Source organism: Eucyclogobius newberryi, unplaced genomic scaffold (assembly GCF_026437365.1).
Source record: "Eucyclogobius newberryi isolate DKJ021-1_F unplaced genomic scaffold, fEucNew1.0.hap1 SCAF_7, whole genome shotgun sequence".
Taxonomy (NCBI): domain Eukaryota; kingdom Metazoa; phylum Chordata; class Actinopteri; order Gobiiformes; family Gobiidae; genus Eucyclogobius; species Eucyclogobius newberryi.
This window is the reverse complement of record NW_027316389.1, coordinates 35,695,655-35,722,428: the sequence shown is the minus strand read 5'-3', so window position 1 is coordinate 35,722,428 and position 26,774 is coordinate 35,695,655. Positions and strand designations below refer to the sequence as shown.

General features: G+C 41.6%; 1 protein-coding gene across 10 annotated transcripts; it reads left to right on the top strand.

Moving 5' to 3' along the window:
• Positions 1 to 525: 525 nt before the first annotated feature.
• Positions 526 to 24,903, top strand: c2cd5 (C2 calcium dependent domain containing 5). 10 transcript variants are annotated; one of them, XM_072436011.1, is made up of 33 exons: positions 526 to 819; positions 1,223 to 1,330; positions 1,417 to 1,503; positions 1,662 to 1,833; positions 1,908 to 2,003; positions 2,488 to 2,643; positions 2,866 to 3,079; positions 7,881 to 8,041; positions 9,075 to 9,281; positions 9,543 to 9,628; positions 10,288 to 10,323; positions 11,249 to 11,357; positions 12,692 to 12,745; positions 15,257 to 15,371; positions 15,472 to 15,570; positions 15,667 to 15,778; positions 15,865 to 15,944; positions 17,172 to 17,358; positions 17,431 to 17,595; positions 18,796 to 18,840; positions 19,170 to 19,310; positions 19,436 to 19,499; positions 20,120 to 20,181; positions 20,262 to 20,360; positions 20,449 to 20,538; positions 20,610 to 20,688; positions 20,762 to 20,851; positions 20,940 to 21,008; positions 21,967 to 21,999; positions 22,226 to 22,327; positions 23,093 to 23,286; positions 23,359 to 23,505; positions 23,582 to 24,903. In XM_072436011.1, the coding sequence occupies exons 2-33, from the start codon at positions 1,241 to 1,243 to the stop codon at positions 23,705 to 23,707; spliced, it is 3,567 nt and encodes a 1,188-aa protein (XP_072292112.1). In that variant the 5' UTR covers positions 526 to 819; positions 1,223 to 1,240; the 3' UTR covers positions 23,708 to 24,903. The 10 variants fall into 10 exon arrangements, with proteins under 10 accessions (XP_072292112.1, XP_072292113.1, XP_072292115.1 ...); XM_072436012.1 differs by lacking the exons at positions 10,288 to 10,323; positions 12,692 to 12,745; XM_072436014.1 differs by lacking the exons at positions 9,075 to 9,281; positions 10,288 to 10,323; positions 12,692 to 12,745 and having other exon boundaries at positions 527 to 819.
• The last annotated feature ends 1,871 nt before the right edge of the window (positions 24,904 to 26,774 follow it).

The window sequence follows — 26,774 nt, the reverse complement described above, 5'->3', positions numbered from 1 at the left end:
TCCTGGGTCTTCCCCGGGGCCTCTTCCCGGTGGGACATGCCCGAAACACTTCCCCAGGGAGGCGCCCAGGAGGCATCCAGAACAGATGCTCGAGCCACCTCAACTGGCTCCTCTCGACGTGGAGGAGCAGTGGCTCTACTCCGAGCTCCCCCCGTGTGGCTGAGCTCCTCACCCTATCTCTAAGGGAGCGCCCAGCCACCCGGCGGAGGAAACTCATTTCGACCGCTTGTATCTGCGACCTTTCGGTCATTAACTAAAGCTCATGACCATAGGTGAGGGGAGGAACGTAGATTGACCGGTAAATTGAGAGCTTTGCCTTTCAACTCAGCTCCTTCTTTACCACAACAGTCCGATAAAGAGTACACATTTAATTAAAACCCTAATAAAAGTTTATTAAGAAAATCCTAATCCTATACTTTGAATTTACTCCCATCAATGCATTATGTTTGCCATTTGCGTTACACGTGAAAAGATCGCTGTCTCCCAGATTTCCCGCGGTCCTTGAAGCTCACACACTCATTCATCAAAGCAGTGCGCGAGGGCGAGCTAGCTGCAGGTCACGCGCTCACTACACTGTCATGTCACCGATGCGCTGAGGTGTTTAGAAAACCCTCTTTGACCAAATATTCAACCCTTTTCGTTTTCGATCCGCTTTAGCCTGAAGAGACTGCTTTGTGGTTGCACATCGGCGTCTCCAGTGCGCTGTGGTGTTATGGGAGAGACGAGGAAGTCACAGCGGAGGGCTGTCGGCGCAAACGCCCGCGTACAAGGAACCTCTTGCGGCCGCCTTGACAGCTGCGTGTTTATGTTGTAGCACTGGTAGGAATTACAGCTCTCTCACATGTAGAACTGTCTGGTTTTGTGGCGAGAAATGTTTTTTCTGGTCACCAGTCACTGCAACATGGACGCAAACGTATGTCGCTGAAAATGGACTGCAATGCGGTTAATTTAAGTGGCTTTTCCTGCTAGCTGTGCTAACGTTAATCTGGCTAACTACCAGTGGATGACTCGTGTGTGTGCTGTGCTAATGCCTCCACTGAAGCAGTAATGTGCTCCTAACATGTTGTGTTTAGCGTTAGCTGTTAGCTCTGAGCTGCTTGTAGAAGCTCTCCATAATGCCAGACACAGATGTCTCTCTCAGGTGCACTCTCTTGACTGTTGTTGTTGACAGCAGTGTGTTTCAGATCTGGTGCCATGGGCTGAGTTCATATTTTCTTTGCAGATCCTGTGCAAGTACATTATGCCTGGTAAATTGAAGGCCAAAATCGTGGCAGGTCGCCACTTGCCTGTGATGGACAGAGCCAGTGACCTCACTGATGCATTTGTAGAGGTGAGTTTCTGTAACTCTTCTTTTACCCTTGATTATGCAATAAAATACGATTGACTCTGTCTATTAAATTCACCCTTGATTCTTAGGTAAAGTTTGGAAACACAACATTCAAAACTGATGTCTGTCCCAAGTCCCTCAATCCCCAGTGGAACTCTGAATGGTTTAAATTTGAGGTAAACACTTTGTAATAATTATGCTATGATATATGGACTTTATTTGATAGAATAGAATATTCTTGCTGTTGGCAGTGACACATTCATACAGTTAATACATTATTTGATGTCCATGATTATATGCGTCTGTATCTGTCTGTGTGGTCCTGTACTCCCAGGTGGACGATGAAGACCTGCAGGACGAGCCATTGCAAATAACCGTCCTGGACCATGACACATATAGTGCCAATGATGCCATTGGGAAGGTTTACATTGACATTGACCCACTCTTGGCCACTGAAGCAGCTTCGATCATATCCGGCTGGTTTCCTATCTATGATACGATTCATGGTACAACATTTGTTGATAATGATGATCCAATTTTTTTCGGATGATAACTCTTCCATATTGTGTTCTAACTCCAGGCATACGAGGAGAGATTAATGTTCTTGTCAAAGTGGAGCTGTTTAATGATTTGAACCGCTTCAGGCAATCGTCCTGTGGAGTCAAGTTCTTTTGCAGTATGTTTGATTTTATTATCATTCTTTTGTATGCTTATGTAATGTATGTATGTATGTTTGTGTATAATTGTTTTCTCATTTACCTATTCAAAGTTGTATTTAATTTGGTTCTTGCATGTTCATACATTGAGTGCGATCAATCAAGACTCCATTGCTCAGAAAATTCATGTTTTCCCCAACCCCAAGACTGCTATGTACTTTGTACACAGATGTCTTATATGTGGGAATCAGCAGCGTCGTATACTGTGATCTACAGCTCTCCATAGTCGTGACCGAGCCATGGTCCAGTAGAGTGGCACTTTGTTGCGAGGATGCAATTTAAAATGTCCAAAATATGAAATAATTCTTCACGGCTGTAATAGATTTATAACTATATTGCAGACAAAATTATAAAAAGTTCTCTTTAAGTACAGAAAGTTTTACATGGGTCTTCAATTATGAATTCTAAGACTAAAAATAATGTTATTTTCTCCTGGTGTTCTAGCTACATCCATCCCGCGGTGCTATCGGGCAGTAATGGTGCATGGCTTTGTGGAGGAGCTTGTAGTGAACGAGGATCCAGAGTACCAGTGGATCGATCGCATCAGAACCCCAAGGGCCTCCAATGAAGCACGCCAGAGACTTATCTCTCTAATGTCTGGTGAGATTTTACTTTTGGACCTTTTTGTTTTTTCAATTGAGAAATAATTCCTTTTTGTGTTATGATAATTTACCCTGTCACTAGCGGTAGTAGTAGTAGTTTTTATATGTACAGTATCTTGCAGTACATTTTTTTGTTTTTCTTTTATGGCACTGTAGTGTATGTGCTATAATTGTCTCCTATAATAATGGAAACACTGGGTTATCTGTATCTTGTATTTAGGAGAGCTGCAGAGGAAAATTGGTCTTAAAGTCCTGGAGATGGGAGGAAACGCCATGGTGGGCTACCTGCAGTGTTTCGACCTGGAGGGAGAGTCGGGGCTGGTGGTACGAGCCATCGGGACAGCCTGCACTCTGGACAAACTGAGCTCAAACGCACACAGTAACTGTGTCCCTGCCTCCAACGCCTGCAGCTCCCCTTCAAAAGAGTGCAAGGAGTGAGTATGACACAGCACCCGCATGGAGCCCTTTATGTGAGAGAATGAACAACGCTCGTGTGCATGAGGAAGATGGCATGGTCCTGTTGCTCTGTCCACATGTAAATGTACAGATGTACTATATTTCATTAGGTTTTCACGGCTTCAAAGATGCACTATGTAACTTGTCTGAGGGCTCCACTACCTGCTTCTGTCGATGGAGATCTTATTGCTTTGCCAGGAATGTTACACAGTATAGCATTATATACTCAAGTATTTTTTTGCTAAAAAGTTAAATTGAAAAACGAGCAACATTTTCCCTCTGAGCGGGCTTGCCTCGCTACAGATTTGACCTATAGGTAAAAGCCTTACTGTGGAACATTTCATGCAAAGCAGTAACATCTTTATGTTGACAAGCATGTGGAAGGAAAGCACATAGTGCATCTTAAAAAAGGTTAAAATTAAATTCTTAATTAATAAAGCTCAAACTGCAACAGTTTTTGGTCATTTCCTCATTTATTAAGGCCATAGAGAGACTTCTGCACAAGCAGAGCTGCTTTAAAGAAGACTTGTTGTGCTTTTGTCTGCTATATAGTTATTCTATGACACCTGTGGATCATAGTTATATTTTGGATGTCTTAAATGGACTTTACTAAAAAATAAAAAAATTCTGCTTCTGTTTTTTTTTTTCTGGTTGCCCCTTTACGGTATACTGTATCCTCACAACAAAGTGCAGCATGCTGTCTGCCCCTCCTGTGGAGAGCTGCGGTTCTCATAGCAACCAGCAAATTTTCACCGTTCAAGAAAATGAAATTGCAGAACAAAGTACAGGCAGTGGGCTTAAATCAGTGGGGAATCTGGAGAGTGGTGAAATGAAGAAAACCGAAGGGGAAACAATCATCATATGGTTAGAATCTCCTAAAAGTTGATTTTGCATAATAGGTCTCATTTTAAGTCTATTCTAAATGACAAGAGACTTGAGAACAGGACTAATGTGATCGTACGGTACTTCCTGGTTCTAGTCAGGACCCGAGCAGCAGCGTTCAGGATGTATTGCAACTGTTTCACAGTGAGCACAGTGCAGTGCAGTTTCCAATGATTTCAGAAAAATGCCTCTACCTGAATGTACATAAAATCTGGTTAAACACATTTAACTTTAATTCATAAATCTCATTATGAATCAAAGTTCATGCTTTCCCTGCTCCATTTTCACTCGGCTCTTTTGCAGTCTCTTTCTAGATCACCATTCAATCTAAGCTTTATGAAGGCTGATGCAACAGTCTTTTTCAATATTTTTAAGCCTTTTGTTTGGCTCACAGTTACAAGGATACCGTAAAGTTCTTAAATCAATCATCTGTTCTCTGGTCATCTTTTGCATTAAATAATATACATACTTGTGGACAGAGCTCAGAGTGTGTTCATAGTCCTGTGTGTCTCAGCTTTGTTTGTGTGAGTGTGGAATCTGATATGAACCTGTTTGGAATCTGTCTCGTGTGTATTCCAAGACTAATGGCACTCGCATATCCTGAGACACACACATGTTTTAACACAAGCACACAACCATCTTCACAGCCTCATCTGTGTCTTGCTGCATGGCTCTCTGCTCTGCCTCTGCGCTGCAACTGAATGAGATGAGGCCGGTTTAGACTTCTCCTTCAAATCCACGTAGACCTTGCTTGCTGCGTACATGCCGCCGTGTGCTTTGGCGAGGTTTAGTCCTCCGTCGATTTGATGGAGGAGTATGAACCGGCGTTTACTTTACCCACCTGTCATGGTTCACCAGTTGCTGCACCTTACAGAACTATGGGCTAATGAGGGAAAAGTGCACATGTAATGACTAGGATGCATTTCCATTTAGCCTACAACTACAGCCAGAAGTCACAAGCTAAAAGACATTGTTTGCATCTCTACTGCATTTGACCCTTAACAAAGCAGGTTTAATCTAATCATATTGAAGTGTGCTCATTCATCTAATGGTAAAAGAACAGAATGATTACTTGTGTATATATGGGCAGTGTTTACCTGACACCTGATCTTTCTAAGTAAGATCATTTGAAGCCCCACAGTGTACCATTTTAGCCGAAACAAAAATATAATTTGTCTCGTGTGTGCTAAAAACAATGTTATCTTTAATATGAGTTTGCACCTCCACAGAGCTGACTCAAAGCGTGTTATATATTATTTCATAAAATATCTCCACATGGAACAAAAACTGGTAAAAAGATACATTTTCTCTCTTGGTAGCACTGTGACTGAACTAAAGAAAAATATGTATTCACTATTGTAATGAATTAAATGTAATAATAAGTGTTGGCACTATTTGAACATTAGGGTCTTGTATTCTGATCAATGTGTAGAACTCTGGAAAGGAGCTCGATGAAAGCAATTGGGGGGGGGGGGAATGTCCAGACAAATATTTCAAGCTGATTGGGTCAAAGTGGAACATGCATGGTAAATTCTCACAATATTTGTTCCACAAACTCCTGAGAATATGGTGATATTGCGTAGAACTCGATACAAACTAGTTGCAAACTCATTTTATGTGAGTAAAGCATTTAATTTATTTGATTCTCTCCCTGTTTAAACCAAAATTTAAAAAAAAATTTAATTGCGTTCTAACTTGACTGCTGTAAAAATCCCTTCCCCACAAATCATTGCAAATTTCCGAATGAAATTTTGCCTCAATCTGGTGTGTTGAATGAGTATGTTGAGATTGAACCTGATTTGTGAGCTTGACATCAGAAGGACAAGTCTTTGCATGTGAGCTTTGCATGCGATTCTTACATAACACACCTTCTCTGCCTCTTTTTTGATCTCACTTTTCACTCCTGCTATATGTAGTGTTGGTTCTTGTTTGCGTTCTCTCTTCCTTTCTGGCTTCATGTGGACTTGGACGTTGCTCATCACGTCTCTGTGGGGGGCTCTGTTGTTTCTGCTGATTGGCCCAGGTCTCCCATAGCCCTCGGATGTCGCTCCACTCACAACAGCCCTGTGCACTTGGCTTGCAATTCCCAGAGACTCACCCAGAACTTCTCTGTCTCTGTGCCCACACTCATCTTCACTGGTACGCAGAGGAGCAGATATCTTTCAATAAAAGACTACAAATTGATCCCCTAAATAAATGAATAAAACAAACTAAGTTGGCCTTTACAGTAAAACCAAACTGATCATAAATAAGTCATAGCCTTTGATTACCGTTGTCCCCGTTAGAATGGCACAATATTATCCATGGGTGTCATGCAAATGATTCGTTTCTGATTTGAAGATTTAGTGATCTTCAAAAGATAGTTTGATTTAAATTGTGCTACTCCTTTGACAATGTTCCACCTTTTCCCTGCCAAATCCTTCAATCCAGGAAGGAATCCGAATGCCTGGAACCCATGGATAACACTGTGGCATTCTAAGGTGATCAAAGACTATCACTGCGTTTTATCAGTTTTCAGTCATTTTTAATCTGGTTACAACACTAAGAATTAAGTGTGGTCAAATTTCCTACGAAAGATTTCCTTCAAAGATGCTTGTTATGCCCTATAACCATGGTCCTGCTTCAGTGGTGAGGGAGGCCCAGTGACATGTTTAGACTCCTGTTAGTACTGGGACACATGCTTCAATATGCCTCCTTGGTTTTCTTTTGGCTTTCTCTGTTGTTGCCCCGCTGCTTTCCTTTTATGCTTTGTGTGGTGTGCGTCTTGTGTGTTGTAGTCCATTAACCCATCCCCAAAGCATCTCACACACACACACCTCACCCTGCGCAAACACTCACATATGGGTAGTGCACAGAACTTGGGAATGGATCAGAAGATAAAAAATTAGGGCGGGGCCACGTTGGTCTGCTCTGGACTGTAATCAATGTGACCCAAGTTGAAATATGAATTAATCGGAGACCGTGGCAACACTCTAGAGCGCAATTATTCTTATAGAACTGAAGCTGCTCCAGAGGCACACATGAAGCATCCTGGAAGCAAAAATGATCACACAACTTTAAAAAGACACTTTGCACAAAAAGAGAAATATTAAATAAAACATGAAACAAAAAAAAACACACTGGCTGATGATTCCATATGCTTGGAGGTTTGAACCATGCATGTAACCTTGCTCACAATAAATTGGTCAATCATTTTTTGCTATTTAACTTTAATGTGTCATAAATACAGCAACAAATAACTGGTAAACAACAGGACAACAGTGATGAAGTAGAGATAATGTTTTGGTGACATTGTTGAGTCGAGAAGTCGAGGTAAGTAAAGCTTGTGGAGTCTTGCCAAAGAACACAACAGTCCAATATGGAAGAAAAAGGTCATTCTCCTCACTGTCATTTTCTGGTCATGAATTTGACAGCTCTCATCAACGTTCCACTGTTCTAATCAAACGAGGCAGCACATTAGGCCTTTCATGATATTTCAATTGATTTATTGTTCAATAGATCATACTGGAAACAATATATTTTGGTGGTAAATATTTATTGTCTGTAATTCAATGAGCTGTAGAATAAGTTGAATAAGTAACTCATTATTTGCTATATATTGTTTCATGCTATTTATTTATTGTAGCTCATGTCTTTGAATGCTACTTAACATTTAAAAGAAGGGTTTATTGGGATTGTCCTGCTTTAGGTTTGTCAGTTGCAAAAAGCAGTGTAAATATGATCGTTTATCACAATATTTTTCCGTAGCAATATATGGAGCGTCAAAGACATGGTCACATTCCCAAGCCCTCTTTGTTTCATGTACACTAAATGAAATACACGTAGCTCCACTAATATGTCGGCCATACACTGAAGACATGAAGCCAGTGACCTGCTGACGCACTTGTTCTCTGCCAGGCCAGTGTTTGGGGAGGACCTGCCCACGTCCTCCGGCCCGTCCACCCCTTTCCGAGCTCTCCCCACCTCCACCTCCTCCCCACCCCCCTTCTCTCCTTCCAAGCCATGCAGTCGCCAGTCCTCCTCATCCGACACTGACCTCAGTTTGACGCCCAAGACGGGTAAGAGCACCCACCCATTCTCTCATGTCGCCCATCTCCCTCTCCCATAGTCATGAGTGTGCTGTTACTGTGGATATGTATTTTAAGTTAATTTATTTTAGCAGCGTTTTGTTTTTTATCTTGTTTTATGGAAGCATTGTGTCTCATGACTGACTGTTGTTTACTGTTAAGCTAATCTGACTTCTTCATTAGCTCCCAGTTTGGTCATTCACAGAGTGGAAGGTAAGTCCTGCAGCACTGTACAAAGATGAACACAGTAGTTAGTACTAGCAGCAGAGGCGTTCCTCTCCTAAGTACATGTCCCTCTTTCTGTGTAGCTATATTATTCTTCCCACTAGTTTCCTTTGTTTTCAACTCTCCCTTTTCCCCTCATATTTGTTTACCACCATTATTTTTTCCTCTTAAAACCTAATTGATGTCCTCAGTGGTATATAGAAAATATAAATAAGATTATATTAGAAATAATTATAGATTCTTCTCAGTGGGACTTTCCTGGTTAAATATTGGTAAATAAATAAAGAATTGACTAAAACAAGATTTACCAGCTCACCATTATTGTAGATTCTTCCCTTAATTGATGAATTCAGATGTTATTTCACAGAAGCAATTCTAATTACTTGGCTCATTTATGGCCTTTTCATTATTAAATAATATTAAGATTACTACAGGAATTGGCAGTATAGAATTAATTAATTATTATTAGCATCATCTTTTCCTCTTTAGTGAAGACGACTGCAAAAAATACAACTATTAATTTGATAAGGGATACATTGATATGTTTTGAGTGTACAGATTTGGCTCCAAATGGTCACTATTCAAAATATTAAATTCATTGAGGAACAAAACGTATTATCGTTCAAATCTTATTCATAAGTTTGGCACATACTTCATTAAAATTGGGTCATAGCCCATACCCACAGTCATTCTCATCACTTTGTCTGGTTCATGCATTTCTTTCTGCTCCCTCTACCTTCTCTTCATTTCTATCTGTTTTTCTCCATCCCTCCGTTTCCCTTGGGTCTGTGCTGGACAGACCACCTGCCAATGAGACGCAGGCCTGGGATCTTCTTCTGCCCTAGCTCCCCCGTCCTGCCCACAGATGCCCTGTCCCTCCCTGGTCATGGCTCCGTGTGTTCTGCTCGCAACAGCCCACCCCTCCCCTCTACTACCCACTCAGACTCTGCCCTTCTCAGAAAGAGTGTGTCCTTCAATGAGCACCTGCTGCTCATGGCAGCCTCTGGTACTGTAGGACCAACCTGTGTGTTTCACATTAATGTGGAAGTATTTAACTACAAGAGCCCAGCCTAGGCTTAGCTACAGTGTTAAACAACTCTACTAACACCGTCACTGGAAAAACAAAAACTGCTACAGCATGCATAGCATTATGATCAGCTAAGCAAGTTAGAGAAAAGTGTCTTATAAAAGAAGAACAGCAATTTGAATAAATAAAAATGCATTGAGCTTTTCTGAATGAGTTGACAATGGCTTTGTCTTTGAACAGGCATGGGAAGTGGCAGTGCGGGGAAAGAGGTCGGACCCTTGAAGACGCTGCTGAGGCAACAAACACAGACAGCTCTTGAACAGCGAGTATGAATTGCAACATTACATAATGCTTTGATAGATTCATTTAAAGCAATAATAGAGGATTTTTAGCGGGCAATCTGAGTCTCATTTCCTCGTGGCATGGACAGCCGAGTAGTTTTCCCACTTGTCAATCATTCCCTGCGTGCTACAGCACACCTGCAGCCTCGTTTCTAAGGACAGCAGCACGTTTTCCTGGCTGCGCATGCGTGGTTGATATGCCGGTGTGTGTTTAGCGAGTTCCTTCAGTGTACAGTACAAAAATAACGACAGAGAAAGACTGTGTTTGAGCTCAGAAGAGATGGAAATCTGCAGAGACGAGAGATGCGGTCCGTCGCGCTAATAAACAAACGCACGTGTAGCAGTGGGGCTGTTGCATTCTTCCACTCAAGGTTTGATGGTAGGTGGCCTCTTGGAAAGAACAGGAGGGTGGGGGGGTGAGTGTGCGCATGGACATTTTTTAAAAAGGGACTATCAGTCGCTTGAGTTCTCAAATTGGCGGAAAAAAATCCTCTATTATTCCTTACATTATTGATATGAAGATTTTTGTTTTGTTGGCAAGTGCACAGATTGAACAATATTTGTATTTGAGTTGTTGGAGCTGTGAGTTGCAGGTGCTCAATTCTGATGTATCTCTCTGTCCTCTTGATGCTTGTGCTCCTCAGGGAGCATCCTCTTCTAGGTTATTGTGTAACACTGGGGTATGTTCTGTTGTGGGCACATCTATCTGCACTTCTTCCCCTCTAAAGACCTAAGCCACTGATGGCCATGTCCCTCTCTGCCTCTTCCTGTTGTGTTCTGACTCTGATGGAAGCTGGCCTTCAGTTTGCTGTGACCCTGCCTTGTGTTTGCTTGGGACCCACTTCACTCTTCAAAGATTCACAGACTGATGATGCAGAACCCAAACTCTGTGTGTCTTCATCCCTGAAGAGTTGTCATCAGACATCATGCATCATCTTAAGTCATGCCTTGCTCTTAGTGATTGTGAATATCTTACTTCATTTTTGGAGTCAAACAAGAGAAGAAGAAAAAGCACATTCTTAATAGATTGTTTCGTCATTTTTGGTTTTTACCTTTTTTACCCTACTATTCATAACCAAGGAACATTATGATGGTTGATTTTTCATACAGTATTTTCAAATGCATGATTTACTTTTGATGATTGATCTCAAATGGCCATCTGTTTGGAGACCCGAGAAAGCATGTCAACTGGAAATACTGTTCATCTCAGGATTTCTGTGTCCGTCCATTTCCACACGTCGACTGTACTTGCTGCATGCGTGTTTGCTCAGGGTGAGGTGTGTGTGCGTGCGTGCGTGCGTGTGTGTGTGTGTGATGCTTTGGGGATGGGTTAATCTGTCCTCGTGTATCCTGCTGTATGGAAGCATTCATGCCAAAATCTAAGAATAGACACACTTGTACAATTGTTGAAATTCCAAACCACAATAATATGTTTTCAAATTCCAATGCACAATAAACTGTTTGAGGTATTTTTACATTACATTAAATCCGACAGTCTGTTCTGGAGGGATGGTGTATACTAGATTTGATCAAATGTGCAATTTGTAATGTGTATTTTGTTAATTGTTTATTTTTTTATTTTTTCTCTCTTTTTTAATACTGCAGGAGTTCCCCTTCTTCACACTGACATCATTCCCCCCTGGTTTTCTGGTTCATGTTGGTGGAGTGGTCAGTGCCCGCTCGGTGAAGCTGCTGGACCGCATTCACAACCCTGGTGAGTACAACAGATGTGTAGAGTAAGTTCAGTGTCTGTGGTGAGTTAGAAGGAATCCTTTGTTTCTTAATGAAATGTTTGTGTTAAGAAGGTGAAAGATGTTTACTGGCTATGCTTTCTGAAGGATTTGTTCTGTAAGGAAGCAGATGGAATAGTTCTTAAATGTTCTTGGTGCATCTTTCACCTTGTTGCCAGCTTCATGTGCTGTGAAAATGATGAAGTGACTGATGTGTCTGGATGTTGTGGTGCTGTGGTGCTCTGAAGGTGAGGTGCATGGCTCCATCATGATTTCTTTGCTTGCTTCAGCTGAAGCATTGGCTGCAGATGGGGCTGTGGTGATCTATATGCTCCTCTGCGTAGAAAATGGAAAACCTCTACATACTCTTTCTGTATGCCAAAGAATGTTCCCATTAGTCTAAGTATGTTTATCATCTTAGTCAACTAGTTCATAGAAGATAAAACAAGCAAAACGGGCTACTCCTTTTTATTTTGCAGAGTAAGGTTTGTCTAATAAAGAGCAGGCGGCTACATGCCTTTATCTTATAGTCGGAGCGCCGATATAATGTGAAACAGGCTTTTTCTTTTTTTAATTTTCTATCATGTAATGGACCCTCTCCAGAGCCGTGGAGTTCCACTGCAGTAGTAAATAGGAATGGTGGTATGCCCTTTTTTATGCTCCTCCCTACACTTTCACTGGACTGAACTTGAGTACTAACAGTATCAGTGTTTCCCCAGAGCTAATGGTACATGCACACGTTTGATCATACTTTATTTTTTTTTTCATTTCACCTTTATTTTACAAGGCCAAACATTAAGAACAATGTCTTATTTACGATATTGATCTGGGAGTGCTAGAGAGCACCCAAGGGGAAAGGAGAGGGAGTGAACACATACACTTGCGTACGCTGAGGAAGATAAATACTAGGCCTATGTATTATCATAGAAAAGGATACAAGTGCAATTATCTGAACTCTGTTTTGAACTGAGAACTCAGATATTTATCCTACTCTGGGCCTGGCCTCTGGGAGGGGCTTCCTATCCGTACTCATTATTTTAAGATTTTAAGTTTGAAAGTGCAAGAGGAGACTTTATCCAGTTAGTGAGACTTGATGAGTTCTCTACGTCTTTGTTGCAGTGTTGATCTTTTAAGATTTCTCTGACTTGTAATCGTGTCATGCTATGTGCCTGTTACTGCTCACACTTTTAGCTTAGCCTCATTATATATCTCAGTCAGTCAATGCTATGTCTCTATGGTGAATGTGAGTTGTGCTGTGCTTGTGTGTAGACTGTCTTCTCTTGTCTCTTTCCTGTACTAACGTTGTGTTCTGGCCCAGCCTTGGGTAACACGCGCTCTTACAAACTGCTAGACTGGAATAGTGTCACTGCAGGTATTTCCCCTTTTATGCTTCCACCCACAGGAGTGATGGCAGCTCAGTGACAGCGCTTTGTCAAACAATCAACTCTCACCTTCTCTACAGAGAAGTACATCTAATACAGTGGTTCTCAAACTTCAGTACGACCGATTGATATTACGCTTGAGTCCTGATGCTCAGATAAAGACAAATATCTGATATAGACATTTCTTTTGGAACTAGGTTTAGCTGTTCACATGAAACCCACCTACTTTTCCTCAAACGTGCTAAAATTTTCCCCAAGGCAAATAGTGCAAATTTCACAAAAATGAATATCCACACAACAATAGGCAAACGATATTATGTCAGTCCAACAGAAATGTGCTAATACATTTTAAACCTATTAGTTGCAGTTTAATGTTCAGACAAAATGTGAAATGTCAGTTCAGAAATTTAGAAAAAATAGACGTTTCGACTCTCATCCAAGAGTCATTGACAATGACTCTTGGATGAGAGTCGAAACGTCTATTTTTTCTAACTGAGTCCAGATGACTACAACTGAAGCTTTTTCTACTATGGAACACGCCTGGACGAATGAGGGATTACACCGACATACATTTCTATATGTTGCACATATCTAAGGCCCCTATTCTTTAAATCAATCCGTATACAGTTGTCTTTCACCCAATCTGCTCTGGAATGTAATTTCTCCCTGTGGCCCTAGTTTTCCATTGTTGTAATAATAATAATAATGATTATTATTATTATTATTATTATTATATTTGTTTGTTTTTTTATTGTATTATTATTTTTATTATTATTATTATTATTAAAATATTGTTATCAGTCCTTTCATAGATCAATTATAATCTGATTGTAGTTCAGATTTGGATCAGTTTCTCAATTGTTTCAATAAGCAGTCCCAGTGAAAGGGCAATGAAACTCTTCTGTACCTGATCCAGTGAGAGTTTGTGAACCACTCGGTCGCCTCACACATTGTTCACACGTGGCCTTCAGTGAGCTGCCATCCTCCTGACTATCAGTGTGAGTGTATGCTGCTGCTAAGCTGAGTTTAGCATGCGCTGTGCTCCCTCCCTGTCCAGCCTGGCCTGGCTCCGTGCCCTCCTCCCGCTGTAGCCCCTCCCTGGTCTCAGCGCTGTACTGATGCTTTCAAACAGCATTGTGCTCAAACCTCTAGACCAGCGCAGGTTTAGGAGGTTTCTGTGTGAGCGAGCCACTGATCAGGCATGTGCATCCTTACCTCACTGGGCCGTATTCATACTGAGAGGAGAAGAAAGGATTAGCAGGTTGCATTTGGAGGTCAATTTCTCCTGCATCTGGCTTGGTTGATTAGTACTGAAGGAAATAGTTGATTGTTGGAGCTGGTCTCTGGGGAATGAATATGGCCCTCCTCTGCTTATACGCGTGTACATGCTCATACACGTGCACGTTGGTGAGCCTGTGCCTGTGTGACATGCTGCTTCTGGTTTAACAAACCCATCTCATAGGCCTGATGCCTGAACAATGGTCATCTTCATTTATCAACATCTTCAGTCTTTGTGTTTGCTTTCATCTTCCCTGCTCCGCCGAGTAGCACTATTTTACAAATTTACACCAATTATTGGTTATCATGCTACTGTATGTGTACAAGGTTACCACATATCTTTAAATATTTCTTCTAATTTATTTCATAATGTAGGTTTGGGGGGGAAAAAGGCTTTTAAGTTAAAAAACATTCAAAATTCTCAAATGCAGGCTAAAAGTGAAGTGTAACATTGATTTCTCTGGCGAAACTGGAATTAACCTCCGAAAGTCACAAAAGGATCAAGGTGGTTTTGTCGAATGAAAAAAATGGAAATGTGAGTGATGTCGGAGCCTGGTTTAAACACACCATTCTATTTAACATTATGTGTTTAACAGTTTTTAATTTTATCTACTGATTTGTTACATATTTTACCTTACCTAAATTATACTTTTGTGGACCTCAATAGAATTTCCAGGCTTGAAAATAGTAATTTTAGAAGAAGAAAAGCAAACTATTTGGCATTTCTACCGTGATGACTCAATATATTTGCTCTTTTTTTGTTGTCATAGTGACTTATGGGTTACTTTATTTTGCCTCGAAGTTACTATATCTGGCCACCTTTTCAAACTTATATTTCAACCATTTTATCTGTAAGGATGATTCGTCACAAAATATACTTTGTTCTAAAGTGCTTCTAAGGCAATACAGATAAGAAAGACACAAATGCACTTCAGTATTAACAATTACTGAGCCTCACTCAACTAACCATCACCTCCATCCTCAGATCATTGCCAGTCATCTTAGTCTTCATGTTTCACAAACTAGAGCAAGTTCTAACATGCTTTGATGAACCTTCACTCCTCAGAAAATACTGTTCTATTTTCTGTCTCTCTAATAAGTCAAAGCAGTAAGATATGTGTGTTTCATGGAGAAAAATGTATCTTTGGTGTCAAATGTTGCCGGTATTTCTCCTTTTGAGATGTTTTTAAATTCACAACTTGACTTCACAACTTGTTTTCCAGATGAGCCAGAGACTCGTGATGCCTGGTGGGAGGAAATCCGCCAAGAAATCAAATCTCACGCCAAAGCTCTTGGTTGCCATGCTGTTGTGGGATACAGCGAGAGTACAAGTATCTGGTATGTGCAGTATATGCTCTTCCACCAGTATACAAGTTTTTCTTGTTTAATAAATGTTATAATAACATATAATAATAATAATAAATTCTACTTTTTGCAGTGAAGAGGTCTGTATCTTATCGGCATCAGGTACAGCAGCGATTCTAAATCCCCGGTATATGCGCGATGGCTGTTTGGACCTTGGAAGTACAGACCACAGGTACTTTTGTTTACCTTTCCATTAAATATAGTCACAGAGAATTAAACTTTGAATCTATAGCTGACCTAATTCCTTCTTTCTGGTTTTCCCTCTCAGATTTGAAGAGCCATCTCCACCGAGCTGTGGTTTCTGTCATATTCCATACGATGAACTCAACATGCCCTTTCCTGCCCAGCTCACATACTGTTATATCTGTCGACGGCAGAAGGTGCACTGCCGAGATTGGGACAGTTTTTAGTCAAATGACAATACCAATAATGACAACACCAATAACCTGATTGTTGTGTGCTATAGGTCCCAGATGTACTGTTCACCACCATAGACCTTCCACCTGAAGCTGCTGTCACAGGAAAAGGGTGTCTCATTCAGGCCAGGTATAAAATGTCTCACTGTTGTTATATGCTAAGTATACCAAGAATTCCAAATGTAAGTGGTAGTAGTGACTAATCACTTATTCATTTTATTTGGGTTATAAAAGCTTTATGTGAAAAGCAGCAGAAAGAGATTTGAGAGATTGTGTCATGCCTCGTTTTGTCAACTAATTGATGGACAGATCAAGTCGACTAAGAATTTATGTCGACTACAGCCCTAAATGGTGGGTGTCAGCAGTCAGCAGGGATGCCCCCCTCCCTTTCCCCCCAGCCTCTCTCCTGCAATAAGATTACAATTTATATTTTTTATTTGATTTAATTTTCTGTGAATGTTATTGATTGGTGTTAATAAAATATGTTTTAATCTTGTAACATGAGCTGCTGAGCCCACTACCTCCCTGTTAAAAACGCCCCTGGCCTGGACCTCCCAGCGCAGATTAAGTCACTCACATGCTCAGTGCTCTACTCCTTTGAAACACCACAGGCTTCACATACTTTGCTCGGGATGTCTGAACTCAAATGTCTGATGTTTAGCATCACTTTTATCATGAGATTATGAGAGAAATGCACAGTAAAACTCTTTGATCGCACCATATAGAAATTAATGGGATTTTTCAATAATGACAAAGACAATCACAGAGCTGTGAATATGAGTCCAGACTATAAACTGCATGAAGAAAAGGCTAAAGGCTGCATGACAGGGCTGGTGAAGTGTGACCTCTGGAAGGTCTCACACACTTGACCACGTCTGTTCCTCCTGCCGCCCCTTGGGCAATGCTGGCCTCGGCAGTTTCCCACCTTGCCCTCCTGCTACGGACTTTAGGCTAAATTACTAAAGTTTCCTAAATTGTGATCAGTCAAAGAAACTTTAACAACAAAAATAGATAAAACTTAAAGGTAAAAGACCTGAGAATTTCCTGGTTGGAATACAGGTACATTTTGACATTTCCTCAACATTGCACTCGTAAATGTCAAAAACGTGTTCCCAAAGTCTATATCAGTAATACATGTAATAGCCTAGTGTGTTCTTGTTTATCTGGTTTTCTATAGTTTTTTTATCAGCCTGTATTTGATATTCCCCATGTTTGACATGTTTTGGGCTGATATAAGAGCAGATTTCATTACTAGGCCTTCTGAACCCTTGCTTCAGTTTATAGAGATCAGACTTATTAATCAATCAAAATTTATTTTTAAATATGGATATGGTCAACAAAATCTTGTCTTTTTTAGGCTCTGCCGTTTGAAGAAGAAAGCCCAAGGGGAAGTTAATGCCACAGCCATCTCCAACCTGTTGCCATTCATGGAGTACGAGCTGCACACACAGCTGATGAACAAGCTGAAGCTGCGCAGCATGAACGCTCTGTTCAGCCTTCACATTCAGATCAGTGTGGGCGAGAACATGTTGCTGGGTCTGGCTGTAGGTCCTCTGCGCTCTGTCCTGTCATGTTGTATAAGTGTCTGCGCTAACTATTATGCTGTTTGTTTTCAGTCAGCCACAGGAGTCTATCTGACCGCTCTTCCTGCTCCTGGGGGTATTCAGATTGCAGGAAAGACCTCGGGGGACCTCAGCAACGAGCAACATATCCAGACCATCCAGAAGAGAATCAATGACACCATCGTTCGGAACAAAGAGCTCTACCAAATCAACCCTCCAGTAAGCTAATATGGGCGACCCACACACAGATTTCATATGGAGTAACGCACAAACATATTTCACACATAATGTCATGCATTGACCCGCTACATACATACAGACTTCCTTTCTTCACAACAAATTTGATGATGACAGATTTTTCTTATAATGTCACCTAACTTTCTGAGTAATAAGTAGCCGTCTTTTGATTTCCTACTACAAAGCACGACCCTTAAAGGTCCCATATCATGCAAAATCAACTTTTCAGAGCTTTTAACCTTCTTACAGTGCTATTGGAACCTCATATATGTGCCCAAAGTGTTTTTTTGATTGATTCCTGCAGTCGTTAGCTAGAGAAAAGTCTCTCTCCTTCTCCTCGGGTGAGCAGACAGACGGGGCCTACTCACTTGGATGAGTCAGCCTGGTGAGTGCTGTAGCACGCTTCCCTGTTTCAGCCCATCCTCCAGGAAGCACTCTGTACCTGTTGCACTCCCCCCGCCCCCCCGCTCGATAGGAACCGCGGCTATTTAGGCATAGTTGGCTTCAACGGCTACTTTTGTTCCAACGCTGCTGCCGCTGACCTGTGCTGCTGTGTCATACGCTATGTATCGGCACACGCCTCAACCTCTGTTTACACCTCCACCGTCTCGAGGCTGAGACTACGTCACAGGGTGGGCGGGGAACGCACGCTCAGGCTGAGACTACATCACGAGTTGGGTGGGGAACGCACGCTCACGCTGAGACTACATCACGAGTTGGGTGGGGAACGCACGCTCACGCTGAGACTACATCAAGAGTTGGGTGGGGAACGCACGCTCACGCTGAGACTACATCACGAGTTGGGTGGGGAACGGACGCTCACGCTGAGACTATGTCACGGGTTGGGCGAGGCAGATCGCTCTTTGCGAAGGTGGGGGCGAATCTCAAACTAAGCAGTCTGCATTTCCGGGTTTGTGAGCGGGGTCCAAAATATGAGTGATATTTATAACTATTATGTTATGGGTGTTTACTTATTACATACACTGACTTATTATTATCAAATATACCCTATGGGTAGACTACGAAACGGAAAAAATAGCATGATATGGGATCTTTAAGTAAATGTTAGCCACGGGCTCTTTCACACATGTCTCAATTTAGACAGAAGACAACAATATACACCTATAATATTGTTCCACATTCATTTGATCACTTGCTTTGCTTTTTTCTTGGTCATTAAAGAAAATATTTGCGTTGGATCCTGAGGTGTTTGGCGACATAAACATGGTACTGAGCCTTTATTGCTGTGAGACGCAGCGCAGCATGACAAATCCTATGTTTCACCTTTAAACTGCACCATTTGTGTTCTTTGTAACGTGCCTTAACTGGGACATTTGGGGGCAGGGCCATTATAACCTACTACTACAACAGCACTTCTGTGGGCAACACAGTAGACTAGGCCCTCACTCCTCACCTCAACCCCACATCCACATTAACACTGTGTGACTGACACAGAGCTGGGATGAGTGTACTCTGGCATGTGATTCACTCTCAACATACTAAGTTTTCATTTATTTCATTTTCCCAAACTGACAGTTGATTGTGTGTTGCTTTAGGAGCAATCAGAGGAGATTGTGGGCTCTCCCATTCCTGAACCTCGGCACCGCTCCAGGCTCTTCCGTTCTCATTCAGAAAGTTCAGATGAAGTGTCAGAACTGGACCTTTCCCATGGAAAGAAGGATGCTTTTGTTTTAGAGGTGACCATCTCCCATTGTTCTAAATATCTCTTGTCCTTGGAAAGTACTAGGCAGTCGATAGACTCCGGCTTGAACTTGACTCTCTGTTCTCTATGGGCACTCACTGTTTTCGCTCTTTGTGATAGATTGATGACACTGATGCTGTGGAAGACATCTACGCCCTTCTCACTGATGCAGCTCCCCCTACAGGTTTGAACATTTTCTTATTTGATCATTGATAGTAGTTTGAACTCATCAAAACTCACTCATTAGCTTTACATGCAAACAAAAAAAACAAATAGTTGCTTTAATCCGATACAATCAGACATCTTCGTATGCATGTAAACACCTTACTCCGATAGAAATCGGCGTTAAAAATCTCTGATTGAGACGCCCAGATTATGCGGTTGCGTAATTGTAAGTGCGCACGACCCACGCTGACGTATGACCCCGGAAACAAAACCATACACGAAAGCCTGCCGCTTACAAGGAAGAACCGCATTCACTCACAAGGGTTAGCGTGCACTTTATCTGCACAATAACTAACGCGGACATTACATAAAAGATGAACAAAACTATCCATCTTGCTGTTGTTCAAAAATGCGCATGATAGTTGTTTATATGTGACGCAAAAGGTCAACTGGAAGTCCGCTGAAACAACGCATATCGCCACCAAGTGTTAGGAGGACGACACATTCTTGTCAGAAATTTGATTTTCTCGACTGCATGTATACTTGGACGAGGACAGAGCTGGTCCAAGACCTCAAAACCGAATGTTATACGTTTACATGTAAACGCACTGACTGCTCTACTGTTTCCTGTTATTCAAGGCTTCTACAGCTGTAACACTGAAATCATGCCTGGGATCAACAACTGGACGTCTGCCGTACAGGTCAGACTTTAGAAGAATGTATTTATCCTAAACGCACATTGCCGGGTTCTGTTGCTTGACTTTCTACTTTTGTGTAACAGATGTTTACATCAGTCAGAGTTTTACGGCTGAATAATGTCAATCTCACTAATCAAGTCTTGAACAAGATCTTCACTGATCTTTGTGAGAATCTGCTTAAAGTAAGACTCTTTATATCATTTAGTAGCTCCATGACACTGGTGTCTATTATGTGTGATGTCAACACATTTCTTCTTCTGGTTTGGTCAGAGCTTTTACTTCAAGCTGCGCTCCATGATCCCCTGCTGTCTCTGTCATCTCAACTTTGCCGTTGCTGTGCCAGAGGAAGAACTCATACAGGTAAATTCACAATGTTACCCATCATGTTCAGTCTGAAATCAGTATTTTTAACAGATTTCCCCTTCTTTCAGGTGGCTGTGACTGCAGTGGCCATGGCTTTTGACAAGGACCAGACTCAGGACAAACCAGCAGAGAAAGCCCCATGCAAAGGTCAGATCATTCTCCCCCCTCCCGTCATTTCACAGATCTTCTTACAAACTGATTGGTCTGTGTGTTCTAGTAGGGAACGGAGAGACTGAGGAGCAGCTGCAGTTCCCAATGGAGTTGTGTGCAGATGCTTCATCCGCTGCAACCCAGACTTCTAAAATCACAGGTGCCATATCCTGTATTCGCTTACTTTCCCATGATGTGGTTTGGGCTTTCTTCACTAACAGGCTTTGAAATCCTCATTCACAATTCAGGCACAGTTTCTTTGTTCACACCAACTGCAAAACTCTGTCAAAATCCGCTGGTGATGATGCGGGCGTCAGGTAAATGTCATGTGACCTGCTCGGTGTGCTGGGTCTGACGTGATTTGCTGTTAAGGTAGAGCTCAGTGGAGTGTTAGTTCATCAAGTTTGTTGGTGTGGGTCCACTACAGGACTTTAAATACATGCAGTATTTACATAGTTGGATGACCTTGATCACATAGAATTTGAACAGATGAGTAGCTTGTAATGTAATGTAAATCCTATTGTTCTGGAACCGCTTCATCTGATATTATTCATGCACAATATTCACCTTATTCCGGAAGTCCGTCTGGGCACCGCCATACAACACAATCCTTCTGGATTTGGATTTGTTAACATCGGGCTGCTGACCCTCAGAGAAAATAATGTTGACTTGTTGGTCACATGAACGTTGGATATTTTACACAAATCAATCTGCTTCATAGCATATTTCAGCAGCGAGACTTGTCCCTCATTCTCCATTTAAACCAACGACGTTGTAATTACAACTGAAGTGGCGATACATGGGGAAAAAGAGGGAAAAGTAGGCGGGACGGAATAAGGTCAATAGTCCCTTTTATAAGTCTGTAAAACAAAAATATGTCACAGAATGGAGGCAAAAGTGAAGTGGAAGATTACAAAATATGAAATATCTAGGTGGTTTTGTCAAAATAATACCACATGTCCAATATTTTACATTATTCCTTAGGCGTGTTGAGCCTACATTAATGTCTAATTTTATCACAAATTATCCTTCCTGTAATGCTCAAAATTCAAATATGTTTATTTTTTGTTATAAAGACATAAAATAGTTTGAACATGTTTTGTAATATTGAACTTTTGCCTCCTCCATTTCGCTTTATGACTATTCTGTTGTTATATCAATTTAAAGAGTCTACACCAACTGTTCATTCTCTACATTTTAGTAATCTTTCAAATGGTGGTATCTTTTGAATGTACGATAAATGTCTAATCTGGCATTTCTGTCTGTATCCATCAGGTGCCCAGGAGAGCTCCAGTGTCTCATCCCGAGGTGAGCACCCTACCTCGCCCTCACACGCCCCCCTTCCCTGATCCCAAACATTACACAGGCCCGTTTTTCGACTCATCCTTTTTGTCTGAGTTGACGTTGCACTGCTCCCGGAACCTCATCCACTTTCTTTTGTTCTTTTCTGTTGTTTGTGTTTGTACGTCGTTGTTGTGTCGTGCTGTTTGTCCGTCTGGGTGCGGGCTGTTTGTCTCTTGTGTGTTCTCTCCAGCTGCCTCGGTTGATTACGGTTCCTTTGCAGACAGATGCAGCACCTGGATAGAGCTGCTTAGGCTGAAAGCGCACACCATAAGACGCGGATCAGTTAAGACAAGTACGAGGACACAGTCTCTGAGCACACACACTCTCACACACCTCTTTGTGCATGCAGCTGTGGACAGGGCTATTCTGATCAAGCCCCGCCCCGCAAAGTCATCCAATCAACAGCTTGGCTTTGAACTGCCTGAAGATCAGAATATGTATGAGCGCAGTAATGCAATGCACAGGACTTTGATTTCTGCTTTGATTTTTTTCTTATTTGCTTCTGCAATATGCTGGGTATAGTTTGTCAATAATGATGTCATGAGCTTCAAACAAATGACAAGTGGAAAACTTGGAACAGGTGGGGGCAGCGCTGCTTTCGAAATAAGCAAAGTCTAATCTAAACTCTTACTGGTTTGATGGATGTAGTGACCAGCAGGCCATTTGGCAGTTTGATGTTGGAACACCTTTCTACTCGGCTCTTGTCGTGCTCTGTTCATCTCCCATCCTCTCACAAACACGGAACAGTTCAATCACTGAAATGAGCAGTGTAGAGCCACAGCTTTGCCCAGGTCTGTGTGTCTGTCTGCACACTCTGTCTTACTCAGGTGCATGGCAGCCGCTTTTCCAATGATACTCACCGGCCAAAATCCAGCCACTGCATGACACCCACAACACAGGCTCAGGGGCAGACGCCTCTAATGCTCTGCATGTGGTGACGGGCGTAGAATGAACATGACCTCATGGTTTTATATTCAGTTTTTAAGTTTGGTTCTTATTGTTTTAGTGTCCCTGTTTTCTGCATGTCATTGTCTTGATGTTGATTCTCTGTGAGCAGTCTCTTCTCTGGAGCGCTCCAGCCCTCTGCCTGACGGGCGCTCTCGCTCGCTGCGCTCCGCTCGTTCTTTTGGAGGCACTTCTGTCACTGTGGTCAAGATGACGCCGCTGGCCTTTCTGCCTGGGACCCGCATAATTAAATACCTTGGAATCATTAATATGTTCTTTATAAGAGAGACAACATCATTGCGTGAGGTATGAGTATTGTAGTAAACGTTACAGCTGTTCAATATTCTATGTGTTCAAATGTGCCTCTATGTTCTTCAGGAAGGAGGCGTTAGTGGCTTTCTTCACTCATTTATCGCAGAAGTGTTTGCTATGGTTCGAGCGCATGTCGCAGCTCTTGGTGGTAATGCCGTTGTGTCCTATAGTATGAAAGAATGCATGCTGATGGAAAATCCAAATAAAAACCAGGTATTTATATTCTTATCTCCTGTATGTCCCTGAGCCCATAAAGCTGTTGGTTGAAGTGTGTTCTTCTGGTGTGTAGGCCCAGTGTCTCATAAATGTGAGTGGAGATGCTGTGATCTGTGTTCGGGAAACTGAGCAGGAGGCCCCCTGCTCTTCCACAAACGGTGCACAAGCTTCCAGTAGTGGAACAGAGGGTGCCACGTGATGATCAGGCCGTCCAAATACAACCCCAAGATGGCTGCCTTAGAACTTTGAAATAACCCAAAGCTTTGAGTAGAACCGTAAACTATTCCCTCACAGCGTATACTAACGATGTGTACAATGTTGAATATACAAATTGTACAGGTTATACATAAATATTTAGGGAATGTCCTGTTTTATGTTTTAATATTGTATTACATTTTTTAAAGCTCTATTTGTCCATTTCATGAAAAAGATTGTAAAGTAGTTAGTAGTAGAGATCTAATATTGCCATACCACAAGGGACTGTTTTGTACATCATTTGAAGGCAATTTACATTTAAACCATACAGCTCCCTGAAGTACCATTGTTTTTTTTAATGATCAAACGTAAGGTCGTTTTACTCAATTGTTAGACCCATTGCCATAGGTCGTGTTCACGTTCTAGAATTTGATGTCATAATTTCAGTTGAGTGCAGTGATGGGCCATAGGAGATTTACTGTTTTTGAATGAAGTATCCCAACTTTTGATGCACAAATGGTAAAAATGTCAATATTTGTTAGAGGTCCAAAAACATGTCTGTTCCAAAGGACTTTAAGCAATAAGAATAATACATTATATCTTTGTGGTTGAATAATGGCACCATCTGAAGCTATTTTGTAAATGGCATTTCCCCTTTGTTTCTTTTAACTGGCCGAGAGGATGTTGAACTTTGATGTGGATAGGACTAGTTATTAGGGATATGAGAGGAAACAAAAGGGAACCAAAAAAAAATGTAAAAGTCAGAAGATTTTCTTTTCTTTTTTTTTGTCTTGGCTCATTTGGTCCAGTTCCAGTACAATTTTTTTTTCAGTATACAAAAAGTGATTTAGTTAATTTGTAATTGGCTACAGATTAATTAGATTTTCGGTCATAATATCAATTCGTCAAAAAAAAAAAAAAAACTGCCACAGAGAATATATGGTGTATAAGTATTAAAATATATTTTTATAACATGCATTCTCCCACCTTTTGGTCACTTAGATCTGAGCTGATTGTACTGTTTTCTGTCTAAAACTTGAATGTATATATACTGATGGGTAGGCTCTCCAACTGTGAGCTATTGCCATAATCTGTATGTTTTGCCTGGAAAGTTGTACTATAAATTTAAAACATTGTTTTGTCTGCGATTCAAATTTCTGGACAGGTTTATTGCACACTAAAATAAATCTGTCCCATTAAGAGTCTTGCCTGAATTGTTTGGTAAGTGTATAGTCAGTGTATTTATGGTGTTTGGATTTTCTTTTCAGAATTCAGACTTGAAAATCAAATATTAAAGATGTAGTTTAAATTGGCTTGCAAAATACCAAAAATCAGAAAAGAAATACCAGACATGTTTTGTATTAATGTTCAAGTAGATCATTATTTTTTTTATCATTTTTACTCCACATACAAGAAAAGCAAAAACACACAGAGCCAGAAATTAAAATATATATATTTGTTTTCTGAAATCTGTTTTGGCAAAAATATATTATAGCCAATCTTTTTTTTTTTTTTTTTAAATACTTTTTCAAAGGGAGGACATGCAGTAATTTATCAAAGTTGGGATTCATACTCGCAACACAGCAGCCGGCCACATTGTTGATTTGAGCAAAGGAACTTTACTCTGGAGTCGGTCTAATCCCTCATTCGTCCAGGAATGTTCCCGGACTTGATTCGCAGATTGAGAATGACTTTTGGATGCGAGTCGAAATGTTTTGTTTCTCTAAAAACAGAGTCCAGATGATACAACTGAAGCTTTTTCTACTATGGAGAGGAGTGCTCTCACGCCAGAGCCCTTACACCAGCCAGCCGTTGAAACATCTCAGTACAGAGGGAGGATGTGGGGCGGGCTTCAAGAAAATAAACAAGCATCAGGCTCTTACAAAATATCTGGCTGCCTGCAAAAAGACCTGCTTTAGAGAACTAGCTGGGGTTTTCTGGAACTTGTTCAATCATAACATCCCTAACATCTGCGGAGAACCATCGTCTTACCCGGAGATCGTCACGTTATCCCGGCGGACATCTTAATTTTTCCCCTCCATCCCTTGTTGGGAAATGGGAGGTTTTGTCTATAGGAGTTTTTGTTTATAAGAAAACTTTAAACTTCCTATAATCTGTTATCTGTCCCTTTCCTCTGTATCTACCTGCGTTGTATCAATGAAATTTCCCCGCGTGTGGACAATAAAGGATTATCTTATCTGTAAAACGAGAGTTACGTATGTAACTGAGGTTCTATGAATTCCGGATGACCGCCAGAGGACGGTGCTTAGCACCTGGATGTCTACATGTGCGCAGCACATAGGTCGAGATTAATACCAACAAAGTCACGTGGTGGACGTGACATGGGTGACGTCAGAACCAGCCCATATATATACCTGACGCACCCAGCGCTCTTTTCTTTCGAAATGCACTCGCAAAAACTCTGAGTGACAGGAAACTCTGGTGGTCATCCGGAATTCATAGAACCTTAGTTACATACGTAACTCTCGTTCTATTTCATTCCTCCTGACCGCCAGAGAACGGTGCTTAGCACCTGGATGACTCATACCAACAAGGTCACGAAGAGTCTGCTCTTACCAGGATTAGTTGCCTATTGCAGAAGCGGACAACACCACTGGAGCCACTGGATGAGGAGCCGCCACATTCACTCTGTAGAAGCGGGCGAAGGTACAGGAGGAAGCCCACGTAGCTGCAGCACGGATGTCATTCAGTGGGACACCCTTCAGCGCGGCCCAAGAGGTGGACACTCCTCTGGTAGAATGGCAAGTAACTTTGGGAGGCTGAAGAGCCCTAGAGCGATACGTCTGAAGGATGGCGTCCACAACCCAATGTGAAAGCTTCTTGAGACAGCAGAGCCTTTTTTGTGACCCCCATAACAAACAAACAGGGCATCCGTCTTGCGAAACCCAGCTGTCACATTAATATAATGCCGCAGCATACAGACAGGACACAAAGGACTAACATCAGAGTCCCCAAGTTCAGACTCTGGAGCATAAACAGCCTGCGAAAGTGGCTGATTAACGTGAAAAGCAGAGACTCTCTTTGGTAAAAAAGATGGGTTAGGCCACAAG

What these genes read in the sequence shown, in the direction of transcription:
- c2cd5 (XM_072436011.1), top strand. Translation starts at nt 1,241, where the DNA reads ATGCCTGGTAAATTGAAGGCCAAAATCGTGGCAGGTCGCCACTTGCCT. An exon ending in ACTGGACGTCTGCCGTACAG is followed by an intron (nt 20,182 to 20,261) that starts GTCAGACTTTAG and finishes TTTGTGTAACAG; the next exon opens with ATGTTTACATCAGTCAGAGT. An exon ending in AGACAACATCATTGCGTGAG is followed by an intron (nt 23,287 to 23,358) that starts GTATGAGTATTG and finishes TATGTTCTTCAG; the next exon opens with GAAGGAGGCGTTAGTGGCTT.